Source organism: Leucoraja erinacea, chromosome 4 (genome assembly GCF_028641065.1).
Source record: "Leucoraja erinacea ecotype New England chromosome 4, Leri_hhj_1, whole genome shotgun sequence".
Taxonomy (NCBI): domain Eukaryota; kingdom Metazoa; phylum Chordata; class Chondrichthyes; order Rajiformes; family Rajidae; genus Leucoraja; species Leucoraja erinaceus.
Window position 1 is genome coordinate 40,780,012 of NC_073380.1, and position 21,452 is coordinate 40,801,463.

At 44.0% G+C, this 21,452-nt stretch overlaps 1 protein-coding gene across 2 annotated transcripts in view; it reads left to right on the forward strand.

The window, feature by feature from the left end:
- The window catches only part of pcmtd1 (protein-L-isoaspartate (D-aspartate) O-methyltransferase domain containing 1), an 89,860-nt gene that overhangs the window by 29,796 nt on the left and 38,612 nt on the right, over positions 1 to 21,452 (forward strand). For both annotated transcript variants that reach the window (XM_055634088.1, XM_055634089.1), the window contains one exon: positions 18,229 to 18,331. In XM_055634088.1, the coding sequence (XP_055490063.1) occupies positions 18,229 to 18,331 (103 nt within the window). The remainder of the gene's footprint in view (positions 1 to 18,228; positions 18,332 to 21,452) is intronic.

The following is a 21,452-nucleotide window of genomic DNA, read 5'->3' on the forward strand; positions in this document are numbered from 1 at the left end:
CTCCCACACACTCCCACACCCACTCCCCCCCCCACACCCTCCCCCACCCTCAGTCACTCACACAAAACCGCTCACACCCCCCCCCACACACCCCCTCCCCACACCCCCCCCATCCCTCCACACCCCCCCCCCCCACACACCCCCCACCCACCCACCCCCCCCACACCCACCCCCCCCCACACCCCCACCCACCCCCACACACCCCCCCACCCCCCTCCCACACACCCACACCCACCCCCCCACCCCCCCCCCACCCCCCCCCCTCCCTCCACACCCCCCCTCTCCCTCCACACACCCCCCTCTCCCTCCACACACCCCCCCCTCCCTCCACACACCCCCCTCTCCCCCCACACCCCCCCCCCTCCCTCCACACACCCCCTCTCCCTCCACACACCCCCCCCTCCCTCCACACACCCCCCCCTCCCTCCACACACCCCCCCTCCCTCCACACACCCCCCCTCCCTCCACACACCCCCCCCCTCCCTCCACACACCCCCCCCTCCCTCCACACACACCCCCCCTCCCTCCACACACCCCCCCTCCCTCCACACACCCCCCCTCCCTCCCTCCACACCCCCCCCTCCTCCACACACACCCCCCCCTCCCTCCACACACCCCCACTCCCTCCACACACCCCCCCCAACTCCCTCCACACCCCCCCCCCCCCCCATCCCTCCACACACCCCCACTCCCTCCACACACACACCCCCCCTTCCCGCCACACACACCCCCCCTCCCTCCACACACACACCCTCCCTCCCTCCCTCCACACACACCCCCCCTCCCGCCACACACACACCCCCCCTCCCCACCACACACACCCCCCTCCCTCCACACACACCCCCCCTCCCTCCACACACAAACCCCTCCCTCCACACCAACCTCTCCCACACCAACCTCTCCCACACCAACCATCCATCCACACCCTTTCCCCCCCCCCTCCCCCCTTCTCCCCACCCCCCCCCCCCCTTCCCCACACACACCCCCACCAGCCCCCGACAGGCCCCGCCTGAAGGCGTCCCCCTCCCCTGGCTGCAGGACGCTTCCCGCCTTAAGCCATCCCCGTCCCCCGGCTACAGAACGCCCCCGCCGATGGTTGGGGGAACAAGTTAGTGGTGGAATATTGCATTCGGAAATGGATTCCTTTGGGGGACCAGGCCTCCCGGGTGACTGGGACCCAACGGATTCCACTTAGTTTAGTCCTTACTATATATTCTGGTGCTGTGCATAATGAATCTGGTCAGGCAGCAATATTAGTCACAGCCCTTTGTCCTCTTATTTATCGTACCCAATGCGAGTTTGCATCATTTTTTTATTTAGCATTTTGCCACAAACTCAAAGGTTCAATGGGTCAGCAATTCCAATTTTACTTCGGAGTCACGTGAGTGACTACGTGAAGAAGCCCGCCCCGGCACGCATTGCGGCATTACGTTTCAGCAGGCAACAGCGGCAGGCGGGAGACAGGGATCCCGCAGAAACGAGAAAAACTAAGTTTAGGTAAGTACTTACCTTTATTTTTACAGCCCCTTTGCGTCTGCTTGTTCCCCGCAGGGCATGCAAGCGGCCCCCTTGGACTCCGGGAGGAGTTTTTTCTGTTGTCGGGAGGGGAGGAAAGACGCTACCAGGACCGCACTCACCGGCGGACCATGGATGGGAGCTGTGCCGGTGCCGGTAACTCTCCACAGGGGCGACATCAAGAGAGCGCAGGAAGACGGCGCTAGCACTGCGTGGAGGTTCCTCTCAGTCCTCGCTCGCTCTCGAGTACTGTCCAGGTGAGGCAGGCAGGCGGGCGGGAGGAGGCTTCCGACTTTTGCGGAGCCGGTAAGGGGACCCACTGTGCAGTGCTGGCGTGAGTGCGCTGCAGCCCGAGTGCAGGTGAGCAGCAGCCCGAGTGCAGAGAGAGAGAGAGAGCAAGGACCGCTAATCAGCGGGCCGCTCCCGACACTGCACCAAGCCCGTCAGCATCAGCTGCGGGCTGGGGAAAATGCTGCACCTGCCCGCTCGACGGAGGAAACGTCATTGGGCAGCAACAGGCGGTAGGACCGCTTAGCGGGCGGTCCGCAAACCCGACACCGCGACCGAGCCAGCCCGCTAGCGCCTGAGCAGCGGGCTGGATGTGTGTAAAACCGGGCGGTGGAGCCGACATCGGACTGGGACGTCTCTCCACCCAGGAGGGGGAGAGACAGCCGCCTGAGCTGCAGGAGCGGCTCTTGGGCATTGCAAAGGTGAGTTTGCAGTTGTGTTTTATTACAGATTTCAGGAACACAACGCAAAAACTCGCAAAGAGAAACTGCCCCGCTCCAACTCTACCAGCGGGGCAGCAACCGGCGGCAGCGTCGCTCGCAGAGCGTTTTTCGCTATCCCTGAGACCGAGCCAAGCCAGTCTCGCCAGAGCCTGCACGGCGGACTGGGAAAGCGGCCAGGAAGCCAAACGGCCGGTCGTCTCCGACTCGTCGGAGGGGGACATGTCTCTACCAAAGCAGAGAGAGACAGCCGGCGGAGCTGCACTTAGCAGCTCCTGGAGGAGAAGGTCCACTGGGAACAGCAGCGCTCCCGGCGAGACAGGACAGGCACCTCCTCCATAGTGCCGTGTAAGGCACTGCCCTTTGCTACCCTCATACCACGGGTTGGAGCAGGAGGCTAGCATTGGTGACCAGGGCAGGGCTGGTCTGCAAATGGGGCAGGCGGACAAAATCGGGAGTATGCATGAGGTGCAGGATCAGGAACAGCTGTTGGGTATGGTGGACCGCTTCGTAGCAACCCCACGGGCTGGAGCACCGCCGGAGCCAAAACAATGGCAGCCAGCACAAAACTCTACTAAAAAAGGTGCTCGCCGAGGAGCTGCAAGAATATACAGCACCAGAGAACTGTGAGGCCCTTAAGGGGAATAAGCCTCAAACAGCAAAATCTGCGATTGTGGGGGCCCTTATGCGGGCATAAAAACTCAAGCTACAGCGGATCCGAAGGCTCCTGACGTCAGCTATCACAGTCTATGCTCGTTCTGTGGAGATAACGAGATGAACACATACCACCAGAAAGTGCTGGTATTAAGGTGTACCACACAATTCGAACTAAACAATCTCCGAAGGGAAATATAACACCTGCCCTCAATCTCGAAATTTGCAGGCTTGAGCAAAGCCCCAGCTGCGGAGGCAGACTCACTGCTATTTGGGAGACATCGGAACAAAAAGCTGAAGGAGATGGAAGAAACATCAAAAACCTTCGGCATCATGAGGGCAGGCCCCGGGACGAGCAAACCACGACTTCCGATACCCAAGCAGCAGCACCTCACGGCATCCACCAGTCGATGTCTAGAATATGGGACTGGTGAACGCTTGGGGCCGCACTATACCCAAAGATCTTTTAGATCAGGGCCCACCGCGGACCCCCTGGAAAATGTGCCTCCCCCCAACGTCGCCAGCACGTCCTCAGAACAAAAGCACTCAGAAAACAGAAAACACAAAACCGCCAATAACCATGGAGGTAGGTGGGTCTGGTTCCTACCAGCATATAGAGCGCTTTCTTGGACTATCTTGGCTTTCATATTAATTCAGTCCACGTAACTATAATGTTGCCAAGAGACAACATAGTTGAATTGGCACAAACAAGCAACAAATTAATGGTCAAACTACCAACTACTCGACAAATAACAGAGTAATTGGGAAAAAATGGTACCATTTCTGTCTACATGATTCAGATGTTAGTATCAAAAACAACATATAGGTTGTCATTGAGCATCTCATGAAGTTACCCACTGAAGTAATATCAGAAAGACAGTGGTGGGGTTACCACTTATACTGGGCATTAATTATCTAAAAAATGTTCGGGTGAAATTTATGAGTTTTTAAGCACTTGCATGTATGGGTATAAATAGACTACACTATGGAGGTGGCCTATATTAACCATATGGCAGCATAAAGTCGGTATCATATGACAAGTTGGTCAAAACAATTTGGCAATGGTATATCCATAGAGGTATTGGACTATCAACAACTTACCTGCCCGGTAAGCAAAATACAGTGACAGACACCAGGTCACATAATATTAAGGACAACATCAATTAGATGTTTTCATATAAAGTTTTAACAAAACTATCAAGCTATATGATGCAACAGATATTAATGCATTTCATTGTCTCTGTACTGCACACTGACAATGACAATTAAAATGGAATGTGAATCTGATATCGATTATTTGCATCAATGCTATATCACCAGGTGTTCGGGGATGTCCTATGTATGTCGTGGGGGAAACCAGACCCTGGGGCAGTGGAATCCTCATTAAAAAATTTCTCTGGGACAGATAGTTCCAGCAGAAAGCTCGTCAGCTATATATATTAACTTTTCTGACCTATAGGTCATGTTGTCATTCAACAATGTATTTATAATATTGATAGACAAATGCGTTCACGCTGCATTGGTGAAATTAATTCTATGTATTTTTTCCCTTCTGCCTCACCAATCGAGAACAACGCACAGTACAAAAGGATTCTGCTTCAGGTATTTGACAGTACCTGACGGACTTACGCAGCCATTGTTTCACTTACGCCATGACATGGTTGTTGGAACTTGGATGGTATTTCCCAGTACCCAGACGGAGCCGGGCACAAGTCAACTGTGCCATGGGAAAATAAGCTCCTGAGCTGCAGATTCTGCGCAAGCCTCTGGGACTGGGATTGTTATACTGAACAATCGACACCATGTCAGCATCCTTTTGAACATCCACTGGACTACAACACTTGTCCAGCATCAAGAGAAGTACTGCAAGGACGAACTGGAATTCCTGGAGAACCTTCATCACGATGAAGGATTCGGCTACAGTACCATCAACACAGCTAGAATTGCCCTGCCTGTTGTTTCAAAACAGCTACAGGACAACAGGCCATGGGGTCACTGGCTGGTGGTAAATTTGAAGGGTATTAAAACTCTAAACCCCTAGACCAGGTACACCCATATATGGGATGTCACAGTGGTTAACCATACTTCAGGGGATACCCACCAGCCAGAGCCCTAAACCTGAACCTTCTATGCACTAAACACATTGTTGAAGGTACACGGAGCAGCACAGAGGGTCCAGTCACTACTCCTATTTACTACTGGACACCATGCTCATAGCTTCAGACCAGATCTCTATCATTGTCCAGGGAATGGTCAAACCAAACCAGGAACACCTTATCCAGTCATAAAACCCGGGCTTACCCGCCAAGAAACACGGTAATGTGCCATGACCCTATTACCTTACATAGACACAACCTAATTATTCGAGGGAGATGAAAAGCCTTGTGGGTTGGTCACAAAAAACCTTGTGGTCGGGTAACAAGCCTTTTTTGAGATGGCTCAAGCAGGTATTAAAGCTCCTGGGATAAAACTAACATGTACAAAGTTTTTCATTCCAGGACAAGCTTCCACGTCAACGGCAAAAGAATGGACGTGCCTGTAAACCACATCCTGACTACAGCAGAATGGTGGGGGTAAACGTTCAGAGAAATAATTTATTATAAACTGTTGACAAAACCTGTTTTATTTGCAGGGAAGATTCCGATCTGCAAATATTTTAAATTAGCCAAGGGGAGCATTTAAATTTCTTCAGTGTTATTGTAAAAATACCATTGTTTTTCTATAAACAGATTCATTGGTTCATTATGATAACACGCTTCCTCCCTCAAAGGCTTCGGCAGCGAGTGATATAAAGCTGTTACACGGTTTGAAATCACAGAAGCTTTGAAATCTTCACGTAGTCACTCACGTGACTCCGAAGTAAAATAGTAAGATTAAACGAGAACTTACCAGTTTGAAGTTTGATCTGTATTTTAGGAGGAGTTACGATGAGGGATTACGTGCCCTCCGCTCCCACCCTCATTACATGGATCAAACTGATAATTGATGTCTCTGTATTCTTTACTATGTTACTTCAAATCTTGTGTCTATCTGTGATTCCACACCGCTGCTTTGAAGTTATGCCGCAATGCGTGCTGGGGCGGGCTTCTTCACGTAATCCCTCATTGTAACTCCTCATAAAATACAGATCAAACTTCAAACTGGTAAGTTCTCGTTTAATCTTACTATTAGAATAATCATTTTTTGACCATAAAACTGCATTATACTATAAAATAGCAATGCATGAAATGATGCATTACCAGGTCAGCTCTAACATAAGGTCTAGGGAGACCTTATTGGTACATTCTCAAATCTGGAGAGACTTTTTAAAAAACAGCTGGTGCAAATCAGGGGGTCAGGCAGCAACTGTGGAGTGAAATGAACAGTTGACTTTTCCATTTCAGACACTTCCTCTGGAATGAATGTGGAGAGGAAATGGTCAGTACAAAGAGGTGAAGTGTGTGGGTGGGGGGGGGGGGGGGGTTGCTGATCGAGAGCTGGCACTTGATATATGGTTTCAAATGAGGAGGGTTGCATTGGTGAATGGAGTCAGATGGGTGAGGGAGGGGTGGAAGTGACAACAGAAGTTGGGATGTGATTGGTGGAGGTAACTAGGAGCTGCAAATAATGGAATCTGATGGGAACGGAAGGTAATGCATGACACCAGCAAAGGAAGGTGTGGTGTACAGATGGTAATACTGGGAGGGTTGTGTTAGTGATGGATGGGAAAGATATTTTGTGAGGGATTAGGTGCTCTTGATGTGGTCTGCTCTACATCAGTGAGTGAGGCCAAGTGCAGATAACACGACTGCTTTGCCGAGCATTTGCGCTTTAGCCACAGTTAGCAACCTGAGCTAACTATTTCAACTGCCAGGGTGAGGCCAAATGCAAACTAGAGCAACAACATCTCATAGTGCTTCGGTAGTCTACAACCCAATGGCATGAACATTGAATTCTTTAATTTTAGGCTCCCATCAGTCTCTCCATCCTCGGATCCACAGATCTTCTCATTCATGCCCTTCTTTCACACTATACCTTGCAGGACTCCCAATATACTGCTCCTCATTTTGAACAACCTATTGTGCGCCAGGCTTTGCTTCCTCCATCTTCCCACTTCCCCGTCTTGTCTTATTATACTGGCCTTTTCTCCTCTATTATCAAACTGTCACAACTCGAAGCATTGACTGTCCATTTCCCTCCATAGATGTTGCCAGGTCTATAGAGCTTCTCCAGCGCTCGCTCTTTGATTTCTATGAAGATTATTGGACAAAGGATTACGAGACAAAGGCAGAGATAATTTAAATAATCTTTTAAAATAATGTTGCTTTTTTAATTATAAGCATTTTTAAAGAAGTTCATTTTATTTTTATATTTCATAATTTTTTTTTTAAAGGAACTTCATTACCTCTGAATGCCAGACTTAAAAAAATGATAATAATTAAGAGGCTAGTGGTGGGATGCCATTGGTGGTGGTGAAAATGTTAGAGGATTATGTGCTGTATGCGATGGCTAAAGGGGTGAATGGTGAGGTCTAGGGGACTCTGTCCCTGTTACGACAGGGGAGGGGAGCAAGAGCGGAGCTGCGGGATATCGAGGAGACTCTAGTGAGGGCCTGATCTATGATGCAACAAGGGGACCCCCATTCCGATGGCCTGATATGGAACATCTCATCTTGGGTGCAGATACGGCATAGACTGAGAAATTGGGAGTAGGGGATAGAGTCTTTACAAGAAGCAGGGTGGGCAGATGTATAGTCTAGATAGCCATGGGAGTTAGTAGGTTTATAATAGATGTCAGTTGATAGTCTGTCTCCTGTGATGGAGACAGTGAGATCAAGAAAAGGTAGGGAGAAGTCAGAGGTGGTCCAAGTGAATGTTCCAAAACATTTTCGTCACCTCCCAATGGGATCCCACCACTAGCCACATCTTCCCATCTCCACCCATTTCTGCTTTCCACAGAGACCGTTCCCTTTGCAACTCCCTGCTCAACTCGTCCCTTCCCACCCAATCGTACCCACCCCAGGTACTTTCATCTGCAAACGCAAGAGATGCAACACCTGTCCTATGCCTCCCCCTGTTCCGTTGAGTTACTCGAGCATTTTGTGTCTATGAATGTTTTGAGAGTAGGTTTTTACTTATTTTGTTGCTAGCATTGGATTGCAGAAGGACCTCCGCATCTAAACAGTGCAGATGGGACACTGGGGGAAGCTGCTAAGAGAGGATGGTGATTGGAGGTGGATATCTGCAGGTGACAGTTGATGGAGAGGGGAGGAGGGCAATAGGTTCAGGTAATAAGATATGGATTATGCAAAATATATTCATAGAAGAGTACCAGTTTGGCAAGGACTTTCAATTTGGAAAAGAGTTTAGATGTATTTGTCTTCTGTGGAGGGTCTTCCAAGTTAAATATTAACACCGTTTCTCTTTCCCAGTTGCTGTCTGACCTGTTGGGTGTTTCTAGCAATTTCTATTTTTATTTCAGATTTGCAGGAAATTAATTTTTGTATTATTGATTTTAGATGTATTTGTTTTTTTAAACTTGTTTTCCTTGATCATTTTTGATTAATCTGGTTATCCTTTTCTCAATTTGATCAATTTCTGGAAGATTATGAATATATATTTTTAAACTATTTCTGCTGGAACATTTAGAGTTATTTGTGGAAATTGAGCATTAGTAGTTGAGATCAACAAAACCCTGGCACTATTAATATTAAATCTTAATCAAACAAATTTGTCTTCAGTAAATTAGGGAGCTATTTGCCTTCCAGGCCTTATTCTTCAACCGATGAATTTGCTGTCAAGTATGAGGGCTTTTGTGAACTTGAGGGACTTTGGTAATATAAAACTGACAGCTACGATATTAGAGATCTTTGCTAAATGCAGTACAGTGCTCCCTCCTGACCAATCAATACCTTAAATTACTTCTTCAAAGTAAATCCTAATCTGTTTATATGGCTTTTTGCACTCAATAGTTATACCATGCCAATGGGATTACACCAGGATGTGGAACAACGAGGAATGTGGGCAAGGGTATAGTTGATAGAAATACCTTGGATAAAGTGAAAAGTGATGCAACCAGATCAGGGCTTTCAGTTTGGAGCAGGGCTTGGGGAGTGTTATTTAATAGGGTCTTGTGGTTATCTCATTGGAGCTACAAGTTTTAAATAACATTTGAATGAATGAATGAATGATGAATGAATGAATGCATAAGTTTATTGGCCAAGTATTCACATACAAGGAATTTGCCTTGGTGCTCCGCCCACGTGACAACATGACATACAGTGACAGTTACGGATGACCCATAAAACACTAAACATTAATAATAAAACACCATTGATCAAACATGTGAACCAAACAAATACCAGAGCAAAAGGAGGCTACAGATTTTTGGCTATTGAGTACTGTATGTCCGATGTTTATGAGTGCCTCTCGTGAAAGTAATCTTTGTAGGGTTTTCACAGACGACACAAACGAACAAACACATAGAAAACAGCAAGGAGCAGTACACCGTGGCAGCCATCGTCGGCGCCGGCAGCAGCAGGTACACTGCAAGCAGCTACACATTTATAATAGAAAAATTGGGTAGGAAAAAGAAAGGTATAGGGAGGGGTGGGTGTATTACTTGAAATTGGCAAGTTCAATATTCATACCATGGGTTTGTAAGCTCCCCATGTAAAATATCAGATGTTGTTCTACCTTATATGGCCTCACTGGCAATGGAGGCCAGGACCTCCCATCTGAGTCCCATATTTCCTTTTGAATCCCCATCTTTCCACTCTCCCCTGTTCCATTCTACATTGCACTCCTTCTTGCTTTACACTTCATCCCTTTTCTTTCCTTATCGGACAACCTTTTACCTCGTTTTCACCTCAAGCCTCTATCATTTACTTCACTCATCTGCAATCACACCCACCTCACTGTACCCACCTATCACTCTCCAAGCTTGCCCCCATCCTCAAATCTATTTTCCAGCTTTCTTCCTCTAGTCCATCAGAATCGCAACCTGAAACATCGTCAGTCTGTTCCCTCTGTAGATGCTGCCTGACCTGAGTTCCTTCATCATTTTTGTTTGCTCAAAATTCCAGAATCAACAGTTTCTTGCATCTCTTGTCAACCTACTGGTAAGAAAGGTACTGCAGGCGATTTTGAAACATAGAAACTAGGTGCAGTAGTAGGCCATTCAGCCCTTCGAGCCTGCACCGCCATTCAATATGATCATGGCTGATCATCCAACTCGGTATCCTGTACCTGCCTTCTCTCCATACCCCCTGATCCCTTTAGCCACAAGGGCCACATCTAACTCCCTCTTAAATATAGCCAATGAACTGGCCTCAACTACCTTCTGTAGCAGAGAATTCCAGAGATTCACCACTCTGTGTGAAAAATGTTTCCTCATCTCGGTCCTAAAATATTTCCCCCTTATCCTTAAACTGTGACCCCTTGTTCTGGACTTCCCCAACATCGGAAACAATCTTCCTGCATCTAGCCTGTCCAACCCCTTAAGAATTTTGTAAATTTCTATAAGATCCCCCCTCAATCTTCTAAATTCTAGCGAAGGATAAGATGTACAGGAATTTGGAAAGACAGTAGTTGATTATGGATTATGGATAGTCAACCAGTGAGAGTTCTCATCTCTCTAATTTGTTTAAGATGGTTGATGGAGGGCAGAGTCATCTATGTGGCCTTTAGCAAGGCCTTTGATAAGTTCCAAATGGTAGGTTACTTTGGCAGAAACTCGTATGGGATCCTAGGAGAGCGAACCGACTGGATCAAACATCTAACATGAAAATAATGGCGGAAGGTTGTTTTTTGGACTGGAGGCCTGTTACTAGTGGTGTGCCTCAGGGTTTGGTGTAGGGCCCATTGTTTGTCATCTATTTCAATAATTCAGATGAGAATGTACAACTACTGTAAGTTTGCAGATAAGACTAAAGTGGGTGGTATTGTAGGTAGCAGGGATGGTTGTCAAAAATTCAAGCAAGATCTTGATCAAGTGGCTGAGGAGTGCAAGGTGTTAGATTTTGAAAAGTCTAACCAGGGCACAACCTATACATTGAATGGTAGAGGAGCAGAGGGGTCTCGGAGTATAGGTACATAGTTTCATGAGGGTGGTGTCACATGCAGATAGGATGGTCATGAAGGCCTTTGACACATTGGCCTTCATCTGTCAGAGTATTGACTTCAGAAATTGGGAGGTTATGTTACTGTTGTTTAAGACATTGGTGAGGCCACATTTTGAGTATTTTGTTCAGTGTTGGTCACCCTATTATAGGAAAATTTGTTGTTAGGCAGGAAAGGTGCAGAGAAGATTTACAGAAATGTTGACGGGGCTCAATGGCATGAGCTATAGGTTAAGCAGTCGAGGATTTTATTCCTTGGAGCGCAGGAGGATGAGCGGTGATCTTACAGAGGTGTATAACATCATGAGGGGAATAAATAGGGTGAAAGCACAGAGTATTTTGCCCAGGGTAAGGGAATCAAAAACAAGAAGACCTGTTTAAGATGAAGGAGAAAAGATTTAATAGGAGCGTGAGAGGCAACCTTTTTTACACAAAGGTTGGTGGGTATATGGAACGAGTTGCCAGAGGAAGTAGTTGAAAGTAGTTATCACAACATTTAAGAGGCATTTGGACAGGTACATAAATATGATATGGCACTGTAATTTCCTGTAAAGGATTATTAAAGGTTATTCAAAAAATGATAGGCTTAGAACGATAATGGCCAAATGCAGGCAGGTAGGAATAGTGTAGATGGGGCATGCGGTCAGCATGGGCAAGTTAAGCCGAAGGGCCTGTTTTACCATGCCTTATAACTGATACCAAAATGGTGAAGATGGTTATCCTTAATTACAGCAGGATCTTGATCACCTAGGCAAGTGGGATGAGGAATGGCTAATTGAGTTTTATTAAGATGAGTGTGAAGTGTTGCAATTTGGGAAGTCCAACTGTACCTAGATCTTTTCAGTGACTAGTACCCTAAGGAGTGTGATAGAGCCGAAGGATCGACATGCCAAGGGTATGAACATAGAATTCTCCAATTTCAAGTAATACCCTCCTTCCCTTCTTCCCCTCCCCTCACCCCAATGCACACATTTCTCCCACCTTTTCTCCCAACCGATCATCCTGTTCCCTTCCCCTCCTCCATACACTCCTCTTTTTCCCCCCCCCCCCTCATTTCTCAGAATTCCCCTTTTCCCTCTTAACCTAATGCCACCCCATTTAATCTCTTTGGCTTTACATTTCAGTCCTCTTCTTACCTGACTTTTTCTCTTCACTTGTAAAACCTTTGTCATTATCTTCAACCATCTTCGAATAATTTCCCCCGCCCCCACCAATATCAATTATTTGCCACGCTTTGCCCTGCCAAACTTCTCGTTTCCAGCCTTTCCACTCAACTCCCATCAGTCTGAAGGAGATTGTCAAACCAAAACAGTGGTTGTCCATATCCTCTATAGATGCTGATCCACTGGGTTCCTATTGCACTTTAATTTTTGCTCAAGTTTTCAGCATTTGAAGTCTCTAGTGCCCCTGCAATCATACAAGCTGTTGCGTTAGCCTGCACTAAACCGACATGGTATTTACAGGATAGCTGCTTGATATAAGACGTTGACCACAATTTTTATTTGAAACTAGTGATTTTGTGAGATGATTTAATAAACAATAGGTGCCATTCGGCCCTTCGAGCCAGCACCGCAATTCAATATGATCATGTTTGGTCATCCACAATCATTACCCCATTCCTGCCTTCTAGCTATATCCCCCGACTCCACTATCTTTAAGAGCTCCATCTAACACTCTCTTGAAAGTAGAGTGGCCAAAGAATTCGCCCCCATTACCTTCTGAGGCAGAGAATTCCACAGATTCACAACTCTCTGGGTTTGTCCTCATCTCCATCCTAAATGGCCTAACCCTAATCCTTAAACTGTGGCCCCTGGTTCTGGATTCCCCCAACATCGGGAACATGTTTCCTGCCTCTAGTGTGTACAATCTCTTAATAATCTTATATGTTTCAATAAGATCCCCTCTCGTCCTAAATTCCAGAGTATACGAGCCCAGCCGCTCCATTCTAGCAACATATGACAGTCCCTCCATCCCGGGAATTAACCTTGTGAACCTATGCTGCACTCCCTCAATAGCAAGAATGTCCTACCTCACATTTGGAGACCAAAACAGCGCACAATACTCGAGGTGTGGTCTCACTAGGGCCCTGTACAATTGCAGAAGGACCTCTTTGCTCCTATACTCAACTCCTCTTGTTATGATGGCCAACACTGCCTGCTGTACCTGCATGCTTACTTTCAGTGATGATGAACAAGGACCCCCAGATTTCATTGTACTTTCCCTTTTCCCAACTTGTTTTGTTGCAATCTGGACTTAACTTTGTTATTAAATATATTTAACAAGAAATCCTCTCTTGTAAGCAATCTGCAGACATTGCTCCAAACGAATAATGTTATGCCTCTAAACAATTTGGTACCATTGTTATGTTAATATTTCCATTTATTTAGATTATATTCAAGGAAACTATTGATAATCAAAATAACTAGATGTTAGACATTTGAAATAAAATAGAAAATGCTGAAGAAAATCAAGGTCAGGTAGCATCCATGGAATGAGTTAATGTTTTAGGTCAAAGACCATTATAATTTATGGATAGTTCTTAAAAGTAATCTTCATTTAGGTTTTGCTTGCAAAATTAATATCTTTAATAAAAAAAAATGTGGGTCATCTTGAACTATGCAGTCCTAGTGATGCTGATTGCACACTGTTGTAGCAAGACAGTTTTAATGGTGTGTGACCACAGTCGCCAATAGGCCAGAATGAGTAAGGGCAACAGATTTTCTTAATCTCTCAAAGGCACAATGAACCATCTGAAGTTTATGATCTGACAGCTTAATGATTCTTTTTTTAAAGACTTATACTGGTTTTATATTTTCAGATTTTAAAAATCATTCTCCAGCTGTCATGGTGATTTTGAACTCGTGATTTCTAGTTTTTTTTCCATTAAGTGTAGTAATGTAATGAATATATCAGTGTGCCAGCTTTGGCTTCTAATTATTTCAGGCATATCAAATGAATCTCCTTAATATCTGGGATTCTCCCATTTCTCAGTTTTGTAGGCATTTACTCTGGATTAACCTCGAGATCTTAGAGTTGTATTTTTTTTTACAAGATTCCCTTTGCAGCAATATCTTCATTTTAATCTTATATTCCTGACTCTATATCATGTTATGGTTTGTTCATTTCAGGGCACACAACAAATGCTTGAGGGGTAAGAGTGCACCTTTAGCCACAAATTTAAAAAAATATTAACTTTCTACCTTTGCAATTCTGGATTTTGGGCAATAAGCAAAATACAGTTCTAATAAAAATTAATCTTTCCTCCACCCAGGAGTTGCCGCAAAGTTTATACCAATGTAGCTATTTCTTTCCCCCAATATCATTCCTGTTTATCTGAAGTGTATGACCTGGTGACTGCAAAAATACCATTGACCCTATCCACAAAACTTAATATAATGTAATAATATAATGAATGCTGACTAAAATCTCAATTCTGTTATTTCATGGTTGATTGTGTACCTCGTCCACTTTACATGTCTGATTCTCACTTCCACTGATTCCCTTAGCATAAGAAAATCTATGGATCTTTTCCATCAATGTACTTAGTGACCTGAGCAACAACAAATAAATTACTCCTCATTTTCTAAATGGTCATCCCCTTGTGACTTTTGCCTATAGCTCTGGAATTTTGAGCAATGGAAAATTCCTTTTGCTATAACCGTTTGTTGATCCTTACATTTCTGAAATCCGACAGATTAACTGTTGACAAAGACAAAAATATATATCTGGTGGTAATTGCCAATGACTTGTATTTCTAGAGTACCTTTAATGTTGCAAACATTTCTCAAGTGCCCCACAGGACAAAATTGAACTTCTAATTTGAGTCTGCTTTGGCTATAGAAATGTACAAGTGATTTACTCCAATTATGTTTATAATGGTTGGTTGCTTCATGAGGTGTTTGACAATTAATTGAAATTGAGCAGCAATTGCCCATTATGTTCAAGAATACTTAATGAAGTGAACACATTAACCAGTTAAAATTAGTTATGGTGATTAGATGGAAGCACAGATGGAAAGCTGGTTTCTGCCAAAGAAGGACAAAACATGCTGGAATACCTCAGCAGGTCAGGCAGCATCTCTGAAGAAAAAGGATGGATGACGTTTTGGGTCATGACCCTTCTTCAGAAGATAACTTGGACCCTGTTGAGAGAAAAAAAAGTTGTTTTCACCTAGCTGTATCTTCTCTATCAAGGACTCTCTGGAAATAAAACATAAGATATTCACAAATATGTATATACAATTAGGTGGACTTTTTATTATTTTTTCATTCAGACATTGGAGTTCTGCCAGGGGAATATTATTTCCACATTCATATTTTCAATGCATTTTATTTGATGGATAATGAAAAACAAGTTATAAATACATAACTTGATCATATCGACCGAATCCCAGTAACTAAAGCATTTAAACTGTGAGGTATTGTATTAATTGCTTGAGAAGTTGCAAGGATGGCACAGAGGCACAGCTGGTAGAGATGCTGCATATTGGCACCAGAGACCCGGGTTCAATCTTGACCTTGGGTGTTGTCTCTGTGGAGTTTGCACATTCTCCCGATGGGTTTCCTCCATATGCTCGGGTTACTTATCACATGCCAGAGACATAGGGGTTTGTAGGGTGATTGGCGTCTTTCAAATTGCCCCTGCTTTGTAGGAAGTGGATGAGAAAGTGGGATAACAACTAGTGTGAATGGGTAATCAATGGTTGGGGAGGACTCGGTGGATGGAAGGACTTGTGGCAGGACCAAGTGTAGACTAGTCAACTGTTCCATTGAATACTTGCACATTGTTGGCCAAGGTCTGCTGGATCTCCTCGCTGCTAACTATTTAACTTCCACTCCCATTCTCATATCGATCTTTCTCTCCTTGGTATCCTCCATTACCATAGTGAGTACACACACAAACTTGAGGAATAGCATCTCATTCTGCTTGGAGAACTTACAACGCAATGGTATGAACTTTGACTTCTCCAATTTTGTGTAATACCACCCCTGCACTCACCACCTTTTTTCCTTTGCCCCCAACCCAAACCATGTCTGTGGGTGCCCAGATCTGGATATCTTAGCTTTTCCATAGGGTCCACAGCCATCCCTGAATTTTAGAATAATAATTTTAAGGTAGTTGCTAGCATTCTTCAATTTGCATACATTTTGTGAGTTATTGTTATCAATGTTTTGCTTCCAATCTAAATAAACATATGCTATAACGATTGAATAATAGGTGATTACATATAACACTGACCATCCCTGATGTGATCATCTCTCTGTAAGTAAAACAAAAGCAAATGTTGTCTCTGGAAGTTTAATTTAACTTCTTATTTTGCTTGTAATTGGGTGGGTGGGTAGGATGAAAAACATAAAAAGACAGAGGTTTTTTTAAAGCTACCACATGCTGGTATTTTTTTACATTTAATTCAATTTGTTTACTTTGACATGCATTTTAATCTAATTCATTGTTCACTGATTACCAAATGCTAACCTTTAATTATATTGTGACCGAGTGTCCAAGGGGTTATCTTCAAGCCAACATGCTTATAAGGAAGTTTTATATGTGCTCTGACATAGAAACATAGAAATTAGGTGCAGGAGTAGGCCATTCGGCCCTTCGAGCCTGCACCGCCATTCAATATGATCATGGCTGATCATCCAACTCAGTATCCCGTACCTGCCTTCTCTCCATACCCCCTGATCCCCTTAGCCACAAGGGCCACATCTAACTCCCTCTTAAATATAGCCAATGAACTGGCCTCAACTACCATCTGTGGCAGAGAGTTCCAGAGATTCACCACTCTGACCATGTGAAGTGTTCCCTGTTCAGAACCTACATCACACCGTTATATACTGCTCAATTGTGGTCTAAGTATAAGAAAAAGAGTATGCAGAGGCTTAAGGTAGCATACAATGATGCAATGAGGTTGCTACTTCGTGTCCCTAGGTGGCATAGTGCCAGTCAATTGTTTGTGTCCACTAGAGTGCCAACCTGTGAGGCACTCTTAAGACAGCTGATGTTTAGTTTTATGTGTCACCTGGACAAGTCAGAGAACCACATAATTGAAGCCTTAGTCAGCCCTCTGAAAAGCTGCTATAGATTCACTTCTAGGCTAAGATGGCATTGGTGCAATAGCTTATATATATTTTAGGCTAATATGCAATTTCTTAATGTATCTTTGGAATTCTTTGTACTGTTTGATGTGTATATGGACCTGTGTCTGAAATAAAGCTTTAATAATAATAATAATAATAACTACTACCAAATATTATCCTTGTATTTCCACAAATGTCCGGCAGTTTTTTGTGTTGTTTTGTTAGTGTCAACTGGGTCAAAATGTTTGGCAAGCCAGTCCAAATGTCTATGCAACTGATAGTTGGAATGTCAGCAGCATTGATTTCTAATCATATCTGGTGATAGAGTGCAAGCTTCCTGCAATTTTCTAGAATTTCATGGGAAATCTGCCTCTTGAGTCAATGCCAGGTTAAAATAAGAGACAAGTAATTGATAATTTACATTTTTTTTTCTATTTGATTTGATTTTAATATATTTACTACTGTAAAGCAGTTTCTATTTGTGTTGTCTTCATTTTTTAATTTGTTTAGTGCGTTAACATTTAGTTTTTGAATATTTTGAATGCAAGAGACATTTACAATTTGATTGTTTTGAAAATCAGTTCAGCTTGCGTGTGTGACTTCACTGACAAGATATTTCTGTGGGATTTATATTTGAAAATCCTCCCTTTCCGGGTTAGATCCTGCTTCCGTGAGGAGTTAAGGGCAGGTTTAATGAACAGGCAAGCAATTTGGGAAGGTCCCGGGGCTTTGTGTTAAGGGCCTGTCCCACTTGGGCGTCATTTACGCGACATAATTTACGCGTCGTGATGCGCACGTGTTGCGGCATGGTGCGTGGTGGCGTAGGCAATGTCGCACGTGGCGCCCCAGGTTTTGGGGATTCACAAAATCTTTGCACGCGTGGCGCCCCAGGTTTTGGGGATTCACAAAATCTTTGCACGCCACCTGCATGACGTCTTATTAAAGTCTTTCAAACAAGTCAAGATGAATTTCTGAAAAGGTTTAAAAAAAAAAAAAAAAAAATCAAATACAATTAGAGAATTATGGATTTGACCTGAATTGATGTGCTAAAGTAGATTACTTAGCATTTAACATCCAGAGCTAGATTGGAAGGTTGTAAAAATAGAATGTTTCTTGCATTATGATGGTTATTTTTAATTCTTTTACTTTTTAGGTCCTTTTGGGATAAACCATGGAGTTGAAATTCATGCAGATGTGGTAGATTATGCCAGAGAAAAGTTGGATAATTTTATTAAAAAAAGTGACAGCTTTGATAAGTAAGTATAGTGTGCTTTCAACTTATTTTCAATAGCTTTTTCTAAAGGCTAATATTAAAATTCCTATTGCATTTATTTTTCTAAAGCCTGGGTACACATGCAACAATTTGCAGCAAATAACTGTGCTTAATTTGGTATTAATTCATATAAACATTGATTGCAATTAAAATATTGAACAGGCATTACATTGTATTATTCAATTTTCTTATTATTGTCTCATTAAGACCCATCAAATACAATTATTCTATGAATTTTTGACGAAGTACAGAATTAAACCACTATAGAGCCATGTACAGCAACTTCACAAATGGACCATGAGGAATGGAAAATGTCAGCCATTTGTAGCATGATTTGACTTTGGTTTCATTCTCTACTGGATGTCAATTAAACCAATTGATGATCTCTATTATCCATATCATACAACAAATGTGGCCCCAAGAGCTTAATCACAACAACCTTGCAGCAATAAAATATGATGTGAGAGTTATTAAATGTTGTTTGTAGAAGGCAGGTGACTGATTGACAAGTCTGATTCCTGCTTTATAATTTTATAAATTTGTAAAAAATAAGGAATGGCAGTGCAACTTGGCCAAATTAAATGTGTATCCTCTACCTTGGGGGGAGTTGGCGGTTAATCTGTAACCAAGACATCCATGTGCACAGCAACTTAAACTCTGGGTTTAGTAGCTCGAATAGTGACTGGCATTAGTTTGTCACATTGGCAAGACTGGGTAACATGTTTTGAGTGCTGGTTACACTGACCTGGAGTGTTCAGCCAGATTTAGTATGGGTGTCTGCCAAGCAGACTTGAAGTACAAGTGCTTGACGACTCCATCTCTCTCACAAACAGGTTTTCTCTTTTTGGGACATGGTAGAGTAATGGTTCCTTTGGGGAGTGCAATCAGAGCCACAAGTGTGGCATTATGTGGAGCTCAGCTGCACAGGGGGGGAGCAGAGTGAGAGACAATAGTGATAGGTAATCCATTTGTAGGGAACATATGGTAATTTCTTTAGTCATAGAGATAGTGTGTTACTTCTCTGGTGCCAGGGTCAGGACGTGACTGAATGGTTACAAAATACCTTGAAGTAAAGTGAGTAAATGGTCACTGGGATATAGTCTACATTGGTACCAGTGACATTGGTAGAATAAGTGAAAAGGAAGGAAAGAAGTTTAAAAAAAGCAGGATCTTGCAGGTCTGAGCTAAAAAATAAGATAGACCAGGCAAAAGATTGTGGTGGAAATATGTTCTTCTGATTGGGATTGGTTTTGGGACTTGTTGCTGTGAGATGTGTCAAGGATTTGAATTTTCAGACTAGGAATTAGTAACTACTGGGTAGCCAAGAATCAGTGTCTGACCTATGACTAGTCATAACCCAAATAGATAATTTAGATGAGAAGACAGAGTCTACTGATTGTGAACAAGGCACAAAGAACCTTCAAAGGGATATAGATAGCTTCAGTGAGGGCAAAAAGTTGACAATTTGGTGTAATTTCATTGTCCTGTCAGGGTCGCATGACAATAAACTCTCTTGACTCTTAATGTGAGAACATGTGAAGATTGCACCTCAAATAAAATAATGTTTTTTAAATAGTAAGACATAAAAATGTTGATCTATAAAATAAACTTGGAAGTACAGCATGTAATTAGGGAGGTTGGTAGATGGGAAATGGAATATAAATACAGCAACGTTTTATTGCAATTTTACACTTTGGGCGAGATACCACATGGAGTACCGCTTACCAATTTAATTGCCATATTTAAGGAAGAGGATATATTTGCATTGGAAGCAATGAAGAAAACGTTCACTAGCTCGATTCTTGTGGTGAAGTGCTTAACATAGGGAGATTTAAAGGGGTTAGGCCTACATTAATTGGAGAAAAGAGTGAGAATCTCGTTGAAACATATAAAATTCTGAGAGGATTAAAAGAGTGGACACTGAAGTAATGTTTCTGAGAAGGTATTTAGACCTAGGGACCATAGATTCATAATAAGGGTTATTCCAGATAGAGTCAAGAGAGTTTATTGTTACTTGTAGAAGTTAGAGAGAGTCCTTCTTCTCCGTAATCTGCTCAGGAAGTAGAGGCGCTGATGTGCTTTCTTAATAATTGCATCAGTGTTCTCGGACCTGGAAAGATCATCAGAGATGTGCACGACCAGGAATTTGAAGCTCTTGACAATTTCAACCATCGACCCGTTGATATAAACGGCACTGTGGGTCCCAATCCTACTCCTTTCAAAGTCCACAATCAGTTCCTTGGTTTTGCTGGTGTTGAGGGCCATGTTATTGTGCTGGCACCATATGGACAGTCGCTTGATCTCTCTTCTATACTCTGACTCATCCCCATCAGTGATACTTCCCTAGTGGTGTCATCAGCGAACTTGATGATGGAGTTCACACTATGACCGGCTATGCAGTCATGAGAATAGAGTGAGTACAGCAGGGGGCTGAGCACGCAACCTTGAGGTGCTCCCGTGCTGATTGTTATCGAGGCTGACACATTTCCACCAATACGAACAGACTGTGGTCTGTGAATGAGGAAGTCGAGGATCCAATTGCCGAGGGATGCGCAGAGACCCAGTTCTGCGAGTTTGGTAACCAGCTTGGAGGGGATGATTGTATTAAATGCCGAGCTGTAATCAATGAATAACATCTTGGCGGATAGTGACGAGAAATTTCTTGGAATTCTGTAGCCCAAAGAGCTGTTGAGGGAAAGTCATTGTCAGTCTCTCCCTCTCCGGTGGGCGGCGCGACTCTTGTCAGCAACGGCCTCTGCAGTCTGTCCGCGTTTTATTATTTTCTGTCTATGTTTTTATGTAGTTTTTGTTATTTTTTGTTGGGGTGTGTGTGTGTGTGGGGGGGGGGGGGGGGGGGGGGGGGGGGGGGAAACTTTTAAAAATTTCTTCCCTGCACGGGAGACCCAACCTTTTCTCGTCGGGTTTCCGTTATCGTTGGGGCTGCAACGAGGAGCGGCCTCCATCAGGAAGAGACCGGGGACTCTGGTGTCGACGACTCACCGTCGCCGTCGCGGGGCTGGCCGAGTCTGGAGCGGTGGAGGAGCGCTGCTGCTGCTGCTGCTGCGGCCCGGCCGGAGAGTCGGAGGCTTCAACGGCAGGTCTGT